The 16,003-nt window shown below is 43.5% G+C and overlaps 1 protein-coding gene across 10 annotated transcripts in view; it reads left to right on the forward strand.

Moving 5' to 3' along the window:
* Window positions 1-16,003, forward strand: part of DNM3 (dynamin 3) — a 182,154-nt gene that overhangs the window by 159,059 nt on the left and 7,092 nt on the right. For all 10 annotated transcript variants that reach the window (XM_068690741.1, XM_068690740.1, XM_068690738.1 and 7 more), the window contains 2 exons: window positions 2,757-2,983; window positions 4,032-4,268. In XM_068690741.1, the coding sequence (XP_068546842.1) occupies window positions 2,757-2,983; window positions 4,032-4,268 (464 nt within the window). The remainder of the gene's footprint in view (window positions 1-2,756; window positions 2,984-4,031; window positions 4,269-16,003) is intronic.

The following is a 16,003-nucleotide window of genomic DNA, read 5'->3' on the forward strand; positions in this document are numbered from 1 at the left end:
AAATCAGAACTATTAAAAAAAAAAAAGAGAAAGAAATGCTTGAATGAAGACTGTTGAGCCAAGCCAAAAGGTTGTGCAAAGATCTGAAAAGCAATGGTGCTGTGAGGGAAGGTGGGTCCCGTTAAGTAGTGCACGTGTTCCTTGGAGTCTTCAAAAGTCCTACCCATCCACCTGGAGTTAAGTGAAAATATTCTCCCTCCCCCTTACTGATCATATTCTGTACTTTCTGCTGCTCCATCATGTTGCTTCCAAAACTCCAGGAACAAATTGATCCCAAGGAATTTGTTTCCATGACAATTGTAACCTCCCAAGTCCTCCTAGAACTTCCTTTCCACTTTGTGGGCCTGTAAACGAGCACTTATAATTCAAGGGGAAGTATCAGGTTCAAACTCAGTGTACAGAAAATAATTAGATGTGTCCCTCAGCATGTTTTGAGACCTAAAACTAGACCGTTGTATTCCAAATGCATCCCTTATTCTTCCCTTAGGGTGGATGTTGATTACCTTAAAAGAAAATACATTTACCGCACAGAACTGCATTGAGTTACCATTAGAAATTCAAACACGCACAAACAAAGCACACATTTCAGAATTTTCAGCATTATTTCATGGTGCCTAGGTATCACAGATTATTCAAGAGGGGTGGTCTTGGAGTAGACAACGTATGCTCCACAAGCAGTGTTGATATTAATCGCAGCTGAGTAGAAAAATGATCAAGTATTTGTTACTACCAACCTTAAGGTTAAGGAACAGATTGTTTTTGCATTTGAGACTTTGATGTCTGTTGTAGTCTGCCCACTGATAAATGAAGGTTCCTTGCAAGCCCATCTCACCCCATTTGGACAGGGTGACAGGGCAAGCTTTGCGGTGTTGGTGCTTTGGATGCTGGCTGTGGTTCAGCTTTGACTGCAGGTCTGATGTCTGCAAAAGAAAACATTTTAAACCCTTGCTTTGTATTTTTCTCTATTTTTGTTTTGTTCTGTGTTTTGGGTGGTTTTTTTTTTTTTTGAGCAAAGGCATGAAGAAATGTCACTTTCCCTTTCTTTCCCAAGCTGTGGCCATCATGGAAGGTCTTTATCTTGTAAAGTGCATCCACTTGCAGAAGGAAGGAGATCTGATTGCAGAACTGTCCTTACCGCAGCAGCCTTCCCTTCCAGAAGGGTTCAGGGAGTTTCTTGAGTTTGTGCTAGTGGCAGGCAGGGATCTCTCATGATAATTGTCACAGGATGATTTTTATTTTTTTTTCAAACAGATATTTGTGGTTTAACAATGCTTTTACAATCAGCTCTGGCCTTAATCTAATTTTAGGACTTCTTTTTTTTGAAGTGATGCCATTAAAATGCTCATTTCATCGAGTAGAATGTGATGCTGTTTAACTCCGATATCTGTTTTTAATGTGGAGTCTTTGGCAATCACGAGGAAAGTAGTGTACTCTGGCTCTTGATCAGTACCATCTACTGGAAAACAGCATGAGACTCATGGAAAATTTTTGCAGGCTTTGCTAAGAGTTTGTGCATCTCCTGTCATACGTGAATGGGAAATGACAGCCAAGCTCGGGCAGTCTGGTGTGTTTCCCTGTAAGGTCTGTCCTGGCTTCTTTTCATCATTAGGTGACAAGAAAGGGTCCCGCACCTGTGCAGTTTAACAGCTCTTAATTGACCTCGTGTGAATGCAAGCACTGCCATAGTCTCGTTGTCAGGATTTAGATCAACTAGCACAAACCCCTGTGCAAGTGGAGCTCAGGTTTATGTAATCAGAATCTCGGGAATGTATTATTGTTAGCATCTCCAGCTCAAAAAGAGCTTTATAGAGCAAAAAGCCAGATGAGAAATAGATCAGAACAGCAATGAAAGGTTTGAATGCAGGGATTTAGTAGGTCAGCAGTTGGTCTATTTACCAGCGTCTTATTTAATCAGAGTACCTCTAGCTTTTTATCTCTCGTAATGTGGCCCAGGTTTCCATAACCAGGGCAGGCATAGCAGGAAATCAATATAGTAAATTAGATTACTTGGAGCCTTCTCCCTTCAGTTTGAATGTGTTTGGATGGGATATTTAGAATTTGACAAAGTTGTTGGAGATGAAAGACACCATCTACAGCAGGGTGAATTGTTGCTAAGAAAATAATTGACAAAGATGCTATAAAGCCTGAAAATTCCCATTCCCAAGGGAATTTTGTACCTGATGGTATGCTAATGGCTGACATTTACCTCTGGGTCAGCCATTTAGTATGGGACCAAAATGCTAGCTGACTTGTGGGAGCCACTGGGAAGACTTGAAATTGAATTGTAAACATAGGTGTCAATTTAGAGACATTGACCAGTGTTAATTCTGACCATGTCCAATCTTTCAAAGACAGAAATAAAAAAAAAAAAAAAAAAAAAAAAAAGGCCACAGTTCATGTGGAGGGACTATACAAAACCATCTTATTCTCAGATGTGAATAGCAGTCTCAGAATGTAGCTTTATATTTGCATTAAAACCATCTACGTGCAGGCAGCTGCTCTGCCCAGCTGTGTGTGCCAGCCTTCCCTTGGGTTAGAGCTCACCTTCAGGCTGCTGTACCATCAGCCCAACGTGAGTTCAGCATTTTTAGTCCCTGATATGACCTAACAAAAGCTGCAGTACCAATAGCATTGATGTAAACAAGGTAGCAGGAGAAACAAATGAAGTTTAGGTAGGTCTCTCTCCAGGTTCTATGGATCTATACTTGTTCAGTACTGTATTTTGCTTTGTTTGTTTGTTTTGTCTGATGAAATAGGTCAAAGAATTTATCAACGCAGAGCTCCTGGCTCACTTGTATTCTTCTGAGGACCAAAACACTCTAATGGAAGAGTCAGCGGAACAGGCACAGAGGCGAGATGAAATGCTTCGAATGTACCAAGCTCTGAAGGAAGCCCTAGCGATCATTGGCGATATCAGCACTAGCACCGTGTCAACCCCTGCACCACCTCCTGTAGATGATTCATGGCTCCAGCAGGCCCGCAGGTAAGGATCTTCATATCTGCTTTGTAATGAAATTTCGGATGCGCAGACGTTGTTAGCATCAGCAGCTCCCTCTTTACCCATCTCTTTGGGCATTCCTTCAGGTCTTCAATGACATTTGGGAGGGGAATCAGAAAATCTTGCTGTTATCTAGATGTTTTGTGCTGCTTTAAGTATTTTAGGGATGAAGAACATGCACGTATGTTTCTTTTCTTGTATGTTGCCAAGAATTTCTGGAGCAAGATAGACCTTAAATACCCGTGAACTCTTCCTAGTAAAGCCACCCGCCTTCTTTCCCAGTATCCTGTGTTCTGTTCAAGACTGGCTTGGAGAAAAGGCTCTTTGTAGTTCAGGTTTCAGCGAGCTGCATCCTTCCTAAAACGTCAGGAGCTTTGTGTTCTACCATATTATACTATCAGGAAGCCAAATTCAGAAATCCAGATGATGAGCCCCAGAACAGATGCGAACCTGTATGTATGTTATGTGGCCCCCTATATGTGCTGATTTTTTAAAAACCTTTTCCCACATATACATGTTCTATGAATATGTGTGTGAACACCAGACAAGGTATTTGCCTGTTAGAAGACCATCCAAGGGATTTACAGTTTGCCTGATGCTTCAGATAGCAGCCATTCCTGTCAGCAAATAGTGTTTTGGTTTCTGTAGGAGTATAATGCTTTTTCCTTGTTCCAGCAATCCCACCTATCTTTGCAAATTAACCCTAAGACCTCTTCTTGCAAGCTGTTGTAACACTTCAGCGCTTCAGGCTCCATGGCCTAGCCAATCCATTTAACATAACTTTGTTAGAATTTTGATAATTATCCCATTAGATTTACCTCTTTGATTGTTTATTTCTGACTGTCTTAAGGCATGCTGTCTATGGGAACGCTCTATGTTAGATCTAAGTATATGTGATGCTCTGGCACTGTCAGCAAAAGAAACGCAAAGGAAAAAAGTATATGTGACATTAAAAAAAAAAAGTTTTCTGTTTTTTAAAACAAACAAAAACTGTCACTTCACTGAATGTCTTAAATATCTGATGTTTCACTAGATCTCCTCCTCCAAGTCCCTCAACTCAGAGGAGGCCTACGTTAAATAATCCCCCAACCAGACCTTTATCTGGCCGAGGACCAGCTCCTGCAATCCCATCTCCAGGCCCTCAGTCGGGGGCTCCCCCGGTCCCGTTCCGCCCAGGACCATTGCCCCCATTTCCAAGCGGTGGCGAAGCCCATGGAGGACCTCCCCAGGTTCCCTCTCGGCCAACACGGGCTCCTCCCAGTGTCCCAAGGTAAGATGGCTCAGCTTTCTTGTGGTGGGCATGGTTCTCTTCCTCTAGCATAACAGACAGATTGTGCACAACGTAGCGGAGGCAAGCACGGTTGTTGAGTAAGTCCTGTAACAAAGCAAAATCGTTTATTCCCTGCAGAGAGTCAAAGGCGTTCCAAGGAAGCAATTTTTAATACAAATATGACTTGTTGAAAAGATAGGAACTTTTTTCCAGTCAGTTCAAAGAAACTGGCTTATATTACACTGAGAACCCCTGTTCTGGTTGCGTTGTATCCACATGAGGTGTTCACAGAGACAAGAAGTTCTCTAGCCCTCCACCAGAACATGGGCAGTGGTACAAAAAAATAACTCACTTTTGCCATTTTGAGTGCTCACCAGAGCATGTAATAGCTCTTCGGGGAGGGAACAAGAGCAAGTCCTTGTAGAATCGGTGGAACAAACTGATAGGAGTAGGATTTTTGTTCTGTAAGCCAAATAATTTACAGCCAGTTGAAGATGGTCCAGAGCTATCTAATGGTGTAGGTCGTAGGATGTAGGTCACAAGCACAAAATGATTGATTAAGGAACGGCATTTTCACAATCACATTTCTTTTCCTCCTGAGGTCTTTGCATTTGTCAGTACTTTTAGCTTTGCATATTTTATAACTTTGTGTGGCACTAACTAGTTTTTTTTAATATAAGCTATATGAATAAAATGTCCTTAATATTTATTTTCGTTATGACATAATACACTTAATGATTCATATATACAAAAGGCTCTGATTCCATGGGCTTCGTTAACTTCCTAAATTGTGAGAGGCATGGGCAGATTAGGTGATGCTGGAACAAAGACCTTTCTCCATTTTTTATAAATTAACTCTTAGATTAGAATTAGTCAGTTTGGAGGAAAAAAAAAAAAAAAGCCAATTAAACAGAAACAAAAAGAAAATAGGCACATTTTCCATTTTAGAAATAGCAATGGAAAATAAAACTAATCCACCTTTGTAGAAAAACTCCTAAATGCTTTATTTTAAATAGGTGAGATATGTTGTAGTTGGAACAACTTAAATTTGACGCTGTTTCTAACATAATAATTTCTATATTGTATAAAATGAAGATGCATATCCCAGTTTGAGGGTGAATGCCAGTTCTGAAGCAGCTCTTCAGCTGAACACATGTATATCATCATCATGTTTACAATATAAAGAGTAAACAAATGAGGCGTATCAAATGAATGGAGTTTTCTATATGTATAATTTCCGATGAAAAGGGCATTGCATCAGTGCCCAATCATGAACCAATTTCTTTCATCACAGTGAGTGCCCCATAGCTTGCAGTAGGAAGAAACACAGAATTGCCTTTGGGGATACTAAAAGGAAGAAGTCCAGGTTAGGGTCCCCCACTGGAAGAGCTTGAAGGGCACTGGCATCAGTGCTTCCACTGTGCCACCACTGGACAAACCATGTCCCAGCTACAGAAATATGAGGTCTGGTGTTCAGTCAGTTGTACTACTGGAAAGAACCACAGCTCCCCGGCGCGTCGCACGTTGCCTTGCGAATGAGCATGTCTCCTTTGTCCTGCCTGGCTGTGAGTTTTGCATGAGCATTGCTTTCCTGAGGTGGCTTGCCAAGAGCATGTCTGATGATAATCTTTTTTGATGCTAAAGTGATAGGTAGGATGGAGACCAGGAAGGAATGGCCTAGCTCACAAAAGACACTTGGGTAAGCAGCCTGTGAACGGCTCAATTCATGCCTGCCACTGGTGGCATGCGAAGCAGTGGCTGATAAAGAAGGTCAGTGCTTTGAAAATGCTGAAGCTGGGTATATAATTCAATGTACAACTGCCTGACATTTTTGTGGAAAAAATATCTGCAATACGCATCTTCTGGACTGGATCCTAGTTGTCTTTTTTTTAGAGCTACGAAAGCCTCAGACACAAAAATCTCAGATGCTTAAGAATGCGGGAGGGGTTTGGTGTTTTGCTGAAATTTCAGGTTTCTCCCGCTGACTAAACTCGGAGAGAGGAAATCCCAGGGAAGGGGCTGCAGGGGAAACCACCTGAGGGGGACAGTGTGGCAGGCTCCTGCGCCTATTAAAACTTCTTGGGAGCCCTGGAATTTCTGCTTCGCTTGGTCTGGTTTTAATAACAGCCTTTGCAGGATCATAGGAAATTGACTCAGAAAATGGGTCTGAGATATTAAAAGGGAAAAAAAATAGTTTTAAGGAAGAGCTTTTGTGGAAACTTGAGCTTCTCTGTGACTTATTTTTGAACTGAGGCTCTGTGCTCTGAGCGCTGTGCCACCACTTTCTGCGACGATTCCCTGAAGTGTCAGGGTCTGCCCTGTCTAGGGAGTAGTTAAGCTTCCTGAAAAGAAAGTTGTGTTTTTAAAGTTTGTCAGGCTTTCCAGAGGAGCTCTGTTTTGCGGCCCCCGTCACTGTCATATGAAACTGAAAATCCTGACAGGCTGAATAAGTAGAAACTTTCTATTTTCTCATGTTCTGCTTTAAGATAAAAAAGACCATTTCCAGAGGTAAGAGTTAGACCACCCTGTTCCAACAAGTGGCTGAACACGCGTTTTGTTTGGGGAATTTGCCACCTTATAGTGATATAGTGAGATACAGCCCCTGCCTTTAAAATAATCTTTTTTTTTCCCCCCCAGCTTTGGTTGGGGAGTTGTGCAGAAGGAGTCAATCAGAGGAGCTGGGCAGAAACTGCGAGCTCTCTGCCTTTTCTCACTGTTCCTCCCTCACTGTACAGGGAAAGGAAAAGGGTTAGGGGAGCAGGAAATAATTTTCTTCCTTGCTTCGCTCTGATTCTAAAGCTGGTTTGGGTTATGTGCTCTGAATATTTCTGTAAGGAAACAGAAACTATTTGCATGATACATGCCTCTTTTAATTAATCCCACTTGAGGTGGGTGGATCTCTCCCAGCAAAGCCTGTGAGTAAAGGCCCCTGGCTTTGTTAAGGGCTTGATGCCAAAGCATATATGATTTGTGAAATATTCCCTGCTGCCAGAATTTAGATTATTCCCTCTCTCTCTTAAAAGGCTGCAGTAGTATTTTGAAAGAAAATGCAGCTGTGTGCTCTCTTTGGTAAGGCGGCTTGAGGCAGGCACTAAAGCCACCTCCGCTTACCGTGATGTGCGTTTGCCTGCCTGCTTGGGGAGCCTGATCTTGATCAATTTTAGTTCTGCTGGGGATGCTTCGATTTATGACTTTTAAATGTCCTGAATGGGAATCTCAGCTTTGCCACAAGAAGAACAATTGAATTGGAAATGTTTGTTTCTCCTGGCAGCAGAGCCCCTGGTGCTAGTGGGGGTAGGAGGGTGCTCCCCTTTCCTGCTCCTGTGGCTTTGTGAGGCCTCCCCAGTGAAATGCTGACCTCTACCATTAAAAAATACATGACCCTGCTCGGTGGGGAGCCCTGGGACCTGGCTACCGAAGGGTCTCAGAGGGCTGCAGCATCCACTCAAGCAGGCAAGAACAGAAGAGCTTTTGAGCACATGCATCGTGTGCTCAGGGCTGGTGGCTCACAGTCCCTGGGGCTCAGGATGATCTTTATATGGGAGGCAAGCAGCAGAAAGAGAATTCATGTTGTCGTGCTGTTCACCAGTGGTCCCATGCTCTCTATACCTCTCTTTTTTCTGCCTTCCTACAATTCAGGTCTATCCACAGCCAGTCAGCGCGGGAGGGGTGATGGCTACTGTGCAGCTACATTTTATTATGTCACTGAGGCTAATTACATGACCTATTATGTTTGTTATATAATGATGGCTTGCAACATAAATAAGTAGTTCTGCCAGCCCAGTTTAAAAAAGTGCTTATACTTGATAGTAATTACAGCTAGAAAATCCCAAAGTCAGATGCATTGCAGAAAGCATCGCTGCCTGGCATTTCCTGGTCTGCAGGCTCTGTAGTCAGCCCTTTGGTTGCCAAATACCAACCATGAAGTAAGTTTTCTGCAGTAGATTTTCTGAATTAAGAGTTCTTTGGAAAGATTTAATGGAATGCATAACCCTGTGTCTTGAACGATGAGGGGATCCCTTGCAAAAATTGCATGAGGTCCTCTGATTAAAGTCTGTCATAAAATATTGGCATATAAGGCCAGAAGGATTTTCCTTCGTTAGTCTGGGAATCTCCCTCGGAGAGTTTGACCTTGCAGTCTTAAAGGCTTGCTACTATTTTTTTTTTAAGGGAACATAAATAATAATCAAATAGCTATTTCTTCAAACTTTTAGGGTCATAGAATCTTATGGTGGGATGAGTAAGTGCCCACCTTAAAGCATCCTCTTGCTGAGTTGGATGATCTTAGTCTGAACACCTGAGGATAGGGGTATAAGTCCATCCAACAGCAGTATCCATCTGCCCGCTCTGAATGGATCTTCTGACTTAAAGTTCTTGTTGAAATGTGCACACAGTAATAGGCTTCTTTTGCTGCTGGCTGCTTCAAGCAGGAGATTATATTTTCTGTTATCTATTAGAAAGGAGTTCTGCTTTCCCCCCTCCTCCACTGGCTCCTTTATCACTATTTTGTTTTCCCCTTTTTCTGTACATCCCTTCTTGTCCCTTTCTCAACCATTCTGGTTGCTTCCTCCTTCACCTTCTCCCCTCGCTTGGTTTCCTGCCTAGCGCATTTGTCTGCCTTCCCCACATATTCCCTCCTTTCCTTCTCACTGTCTCATGTTGGTTTCTTTCCAACTTATCCCTTCCTAGCACCTTTGTAAACCCGTCTCCTGCTCCTCGTATTTGTCTTTTTAAAGCCTTTTATCCAGTTTTCAAACCATAAAATGCAATATCTGGCAATCTTTCCTAACAGAGCCTGGTGTCAGTGGCCGTGACGACCACTAGAAACACCAGCTGCACTCCTTAGGGTAGACAAACCTCTACCATGGGGAAAAAACAGCTGAGGAACACTTGTCATCTTACCTGGGGTCATCCGGCTGCTTCAGCCCAAATAGAAGCAATGAAAGAAGTAACATTGTGAATGATGATATGTACTGGAGGGACTGGCCAGAAAGCAGGTCACAGCAGCTTTTGCAAATGTGTAAAATACCACAATATAACAATTCTTGTGGTTTCATCATAATCCTGCAATACTGATCTTGCGAGAAATTTGGAACAGATTTGCACAGAACTGATTGTTCAGTTGCCTGTACTGTAACACCGTAAGAGAGAAACAGCTCCTCTGTCTGCTCCAGGAGCTTCAGTGATCGCTCACCCCTAAAAGGATGGCTTTCTTCTCGACTAGCAAAAGGATTTTGCTCGCTGCCTTCCTTCATATGCCCCTCCTCCAGACGACTGTCCTGAGGATCAGACCAAATGAAGTTCATGGGATGTCAGACATTGCAGCCCAGGTACGACATCTGCTGCCACTGCGTCTGTCTCCTACCAGCATCTCCCTTCAGCAGCCAGAGGCAGGCCTCTCCTCTTTGCATCTTGGTGGAGAAATTGTTCTGATGAGCTATGGTTGGCAATACAGTATGACAGTTGAATACATTTTTGTGAAGAGTCGCTTGTTTTGCGTGGGTTTTAGGCTTGATCTATTTGTTGTAACTCAGGTAGTTCTGACTATCTTTAGTATTGTTCCTGAGCTACATGCTTCTGCCTGTTTTAAAACTTATTCAACAAAATTGGTTTTTAAAACGAGGTGAATTGGGATAGATCTGTTTCCTTTGGGACTGCCCAAGTTACCTCACAATCTGGTAAAGTGGATCAGGCTGAGAAATGGCTCTTCTTAGTGTAGACCAGTCCCGTGTGATGGAGAAGGGTAATTAAAAATTATGCAAGAAAGAGGAAGACAAAGAAAGAAGGAACCTGAAGAGAGCTGTAAGAAGCGATGCTGGGATAAAGATGATATTGTGAGTGCAGTCCCCAAGCACAGCTGAGTCCTGCTTTGGGAGTGTCAGCTGGCGAACTGGATGAATGAGTAATTTATTCACTTAGGTGCTTTCAACAAAAGCTTTTTGCTTGTTTGTTTTGTGTTTTTTGCTTTCTTAGCTTTTTCTCTCTCGAGATACTATTAGAAAAAGGAAGTGGTTTTTATTTTTAGCATCTCACAACTTGAAAAAGGAAAGTAGAGTCAAACAATAGCAAATGTTGTTTGCCAGGAACACAGACAGGAACCCAAAGATGTGTTTTGTCCCCGGTTATTTATTCAATCTCGTAAAAAGGGTAGTTTAACAACAGTTGCTGTGAAGGTTATATAGGATCAGAGCAAGTGTGTTCAACAGGAAATTTTTGGCCTTGTTTGAAAGAGTGGGCTGAATAGCGGTGCATGTCTAGCCTTCCTTATGCTGGAAGAAAAAAACGTACGACAGTATGTTTGAAGAGAAAGCAATGATGATTCGAACTTCCTGAACCTGCAGGCATTTTGAATGGTTCTCTCTGAAACTCTCCTGTCCCTGCAAGCTGTTCTGTTGGTGAAAAGAAGGGCACTCAGTGGTTACGTTAACCATGGTGATATGGATGATCTTGTTAGTCGTCATCATGGACAAGAAGAAATGCAAGTCCAGTTGGAGGTAATAGCCAGGATGTTGTTCCCTTTCTTGTCCTAACTTAAGAAGAGAGCCACAAAATGGGAGAGGAAGGTTGAAGGAAGGAAGGTAGGAAGGCTGAACAGAGTGAGCAGAAATTAATGTGGTCTTTGAAGATGGGATACATGACACAAATTGACACTGCATGTTACAACACAGATCAGTACACAAAACTTGAACTACTGTTGAAAGATCAGATGTTCCTTGTCCCAGTTTTGTGATCCTTCTGTTGTCATCATCTCCCAGGGAAGGAGGAAGGAAGAGCAGGATTCTGAAGGTATCACTCATCACTCCTAACTCTCTCTTCCTCCATGTGGACTTGGATCTTCTGGACCATCCTGACCTTGGGCTTCTGAAGGCTTACGACAGTCCACTAGTGGACTGACTCCACTGGTATTTGCTTAGTTGCTATGTTCCCTGCTGAAGGGCAAAAAGGACACACAGTTTAAGAATAAGTCTTTTTTGATTGCTCTGTGGAATTATTTTTTTAAATTCAAGCTGTTTTCTCCATGTGACACATTAATTCCCTAAAATGACTAATTCCAAAATGCAACACCTGCTTAAACATGCAAACGTATTTGTGTCTGTGACTATATGATAACTTATGATGGTCGTATAGAAAATCCAGCTTGATTTGCAAAGAAATGAATCTAGTGGAGCATCATCTTTGGGAATTGTTTGCCTCTGGAAGGAATTACCCTATTAGGTTAAGTCATGCCCTTTGGAACCACAGGAACACTGTTAGCATTGAGTTAGTGGAGATTTATACTGCTGCAGCATAGTGGTGGCTAGTGGAAGGACAAATTCTTCCCATTTGCTCTTACTTTTTTTTTCCTTTTACTGAGAAGATATAGGCATCAGATAAAACTACTTAACCTAACAACTTTAACTTGCTTATACAAAACACAAAAATTCTTCCACTGACAGTATCGTTCAGCTGGGTCATTTGAAATAGGCTGAACTGTGCAAGTACCCGGCAGGATGGTCGCACCATGCTCTGTGCCTTCGTGGAGCTTGATACGTACATCTGGAGCTGGAGGGCCACTTTAGCACTAGCATTCACGCCGTACCAGTGTGCTGCTGTGCATCTCAGTGCTCCCATTCCTGCCTTGCTTTCCAACAGCAGTCCTCTGGGCATGCTTACTGGAAACATTTCACGTTTGACAAAACAACAGTTTTCAGTACAGAAACAAATGAGAGAAACTTTCAGTCTCTTGGACCATTACGTGGAGGCGAGGGACCATCTCAGACAGGTATTCCCCTACCACTTCTTCCTTTCATCACTACTGAGGGCTGTTTCTCATTTCTCCCCTAATCATCTCCTCCTCCCGATTCTTGTCCATGATTCCTGCCGTACTGCTCTTAATGTTCCCCTTTTTCTGCTTTTCCTATTTTCTCATGACCTGTCACTGATATCAAGTGCCTTTCTTCCTGATGGTTTTCCCACTCCTGCTCAAGATCTTTTCTCCTGAGCTGATATCCTGGAGTCTCCACAGCAGCCACTCCGCATCTGCTGTAGGTCAGGAAGAGTTTTAAGCATGCGTAGACTGTACGCAGGCTAATCAGGTCTGCAAACCGTGTCTTGCCTCTGTTCTTCACCCCTCGTGGCTCCAGTAGTTTCATTTCTGGTTTGGATTTTCTGCCAAATCCGGAAGCTGGTGAAGGTCAAGAGGCAACATGCGAAGATGGATAGGTTGAGAGAAGAACTGGGAAAAGCAGTTCCTAAGTTGTGTGGGTATTTCAGAATCTTAGTAAAACAGGGAAAATCATATAAAAATCAAATGAGTTCAAGGACAAGCCTAGGAATCAGGCTACCCAGTCTCTCTAAATAATCACCCAAGTAAGAATTGATATTTATTCCTCACGTGAAGTAAGCCACTCTTTTATCCTCCTCTCATATGCCTCATGGCCAGAGTTTTAGTGTCACCTACTTGAAAATTTGCCTGCAGTCCGACTTAAAGCCGTTTAGAGATTTTTTAAGAACTATTTTAAAGATTTAAAAAACTATTTTCCTGTTAGATTCTGCAAAGACGATGAACGTCACGTACCAGGGCACTGCGAGGGGCCTGCGTTATAGGGAAACCAAGCTCACGGAGAAGGGAGAGAATAATGGACTTTTGTTTACAGCCTCAGATCTATAGGAATGTATCATAAAATCCAGTTATGTGCATGCCTTCCGCGAGTGTTCTCTGGTGGTCACAAGCAAACAAGAATGTAAAATGTAAGTGGAAAGGAAAGCCTTTTATTTAGAAGTATGCTCGCCGTGCTCCGAGGAGAGGAGCCATCTTCTTCGAGCGGGGCCTCCCATGGTAATTACAGCCATGCCTTACTGAAAGCATATTTTGTGGACTCTGTGTGGGGAGTGATAGCACTTCTCAAAAGGCAAGCGCTTGAAGAGCTCCCATATGTTTCTGATCGAATTTGAAGTCTAGACTTGCTTTATTTAGTTTCTTTTGCTCCGCGCTTGCCTAGCTCGAGTTTTTAGGAGTTCTTTTAAAACTGGAAAAAACGGGGTGTGCTGCTTACGTTAAAAATAAATGTAAAACTTTTCCTTTTAAAAAAGTGCGGGCATGGGGGCAAGAGTTATCCTCTGCTCAAAACCCCACTGAGCTCTTCAAAGGAGGAGTCTCTGCAGCAACATGAGGGAGTTATTAAATACATACTTAGTCCACAATTTTCATTGGTAAATTCTTTATGTCTGCTTAATGTGTGCTAGTTAGAAGGACTGATTCTTTCTGCAGACTCGTTTACTCAACCCTGGGGACCTATGATCCCCTGCCCCTTTAGCACTAACTTTTACAAACACAGTTTCCTTTTTTTTTTAAAAAAAAATTAAAAATAAAAAAAAATCAGCAGACTGTTAAAGGGGCCAGGCAGTGGGACTCGCCCCCAAAACTTGAAAACACAACGAAAACGCTTGAGACAATACCAGGACTCACTGCAGCAGTGCCATTTTTATACGAAGGAGCTTTCTATGAATCCGCAGCAGCCGTTTGCAGGCTGGGAGCAGCTCGGTGCAACTGCTGGAATCGCCCCGATAACGCAGAGAAGACGCTCTCCGTGCTGTCTCTCCGGGTATCATCTTTTGGCCCCAGACTAAACATTTAATTGGGCTTAGTCATATATTTCCTCGCTGCCATGGCAGCTCAACCCGGACCTGGGGGAGGTTGTTTTGCTGCGGCTGCCCCAGCTGCGCGTCCACAGGCAGGCTGCAGCTCCCTCTGCTGCTCCTCCTGCCTGCCTCCGCTGCACAGCTGCCATTTGGAGGGGCTGGCAGCCTGCATTTATGTAACCTTTGCTCAACTCCATGCTCAGAAAGCGGTCATGCCAAAGTCACGCCAGGTTTCCACGGACCTGTGATTTTCGGAGGTGCCTGCTGCGTTATCTCGGGGTGGCAGTTTGGGTGCCAGGTCCCTGCAGAGCTCCATCCTGGCTGGCACATCCAGCCAGCGCTCCGATGTGATCCTTCAGCACTCCTGACCCTGAGGTTCCTGGTAGAGGAGGGGAAGAAAGGGTCTGAATCCTGCTCCCAGTGTAAAATGGTCATGTATTGACTTGTCACCTTGGCAGGGAAGTCTAGAGACAGGCAGTTTCTGGGCTTATCTTTTCCTTTGCTTTTTGACTTGAGCTTCAGCTCGTGCCTTTGTTACTGTGTGCCGGTGGCAAACGAAGCCAAGGTCTCTTCTTGAGCTGACCCTCTGTGCTGGGCTGTGCCCAGGGACCCAGGAGCATGGCCCATCGTGCTGTGTGACCCCGACACTGCCCAGGAGACCGTCGGCCGTAGGACTGGAGGTGAATGGTGCTTTTGCAGGTTTCTCAAGCCTCCCCTTTTCCCTTTTTGGTTAGAGGGTGCCTCTGACTTGTGGGTGCAGATCCTGCTCCCCCAGCAATAGTGTGTGGGTTTAAGGGGCTGGCATGAAACCCTGAGCAGCAGCACTGCCCTGAGAGCAAGGCAACCCCATTAGGGGCAGAGGAAAGGGACAGGAGCTTAGGGCAGATCTGCCCGTGCCTCACAGACATCCCTGCCCATACCCGGGGGAGGAAAGCACACACCAACATACAGATGCAGAGGGGCCCAGAAACACACACGTGTCTCCATCAGGAGGTCTTTGTGGTGCAAAGCGAGGGGCTCGTTGCTGTGCAGAGCTGCACGCAGGGCATCACACCACAGACCCTCGCAGCGCCTGTGGCAGAGGGGCCCCTAGGGAGCCACAGCTTCTCCTTCACGTGGCAGTCTGCAGCAGGAGCCCGGAGCTGGCTGGGGTAGTTTTCAGCTCAGTTCTGGCTTGAATGAAAATTCAAAATAGCAGTCAGGGTGCAATGGTTCAAGGAGGGAATAGGGCTCAGACCTGATTTTGCTTCAGGTTCGGTTGGAGTGATTAAATCCAGGATATCCTCCCCCTGCGCTCTCCAGTCTCTGATCCAGCCATGCTAAATACCAGTTTGACTAAATCACATTATTTGAATTTATTGTGCTGCATTCAACCTCATATTAAAATGCATGCTTGGGCTTGTATCTTTTAAATTTGATATGAAGACAGCTGTATGCATTTTCCCTTGTTTGTAAATTGTATACACATGATATGATGTTTTCAGTAAGCGCTAAACAATGCAATGTGAGGCATTTCAACAAAGGAATAATTTAATGCAACCCAGCAGAAATGCAAAGCCTTAGAAGTGGTTCTTTATGAAACTACAAATTTTGGAAATGGGTCCAGAAGACCTACACTGGAGCAACACAAGAAACAATAGTTAACACAGTAACATTTTTTCTGTAAGAAAAATACACCATGAAGAAATTATATTTTGCCTTTTTTTTTTTTAGCTTGTTGATTTACTTGAACGCTTCAGTTGGCGTATTTTCTGTTTGTTGCATGTTAGGGATTAAAATTCTCATTTCTTCACCAAAAGAGAATGTTGTCATACAAGATGCAATTCAAGCCAAACAATTTTTTTTGGTCAAGTGTAAATTTGTCTCATATATTATGTTCCAGTTCAAAGGAGATTAACACATTGTTGCATTCTTTTCATCTTCTATTTAGTTTTAACCAAATGAGACGTTTTCTTTGTAATCTTCTTCAGAGACGGGGACAGTTCCTAATTTCACAGGTAGAGGACAGAGGAAGGGAAGGTTTTGCTTTGTCCAGGTCGTTATTGAAGTCTGCCAAAGCTGGATTAGAAGCGAAGAGCCCTTGACTCCCCACCTTGTTCGGACCAGAGCTCAGC

The sequence above is a fragment of the Anas acuta genome, chromosome 8, assembly GCF_963932015.1.
Source record: "Anas acuta chromosome 8, bAnaAcu1.1, whole genome shotgun sequence".
Lineage (NCBI taxonomy): Eukaryota > Metazoa > Chordata > Aves > Anseriformes > Anatidae > Anas > Anas acuta.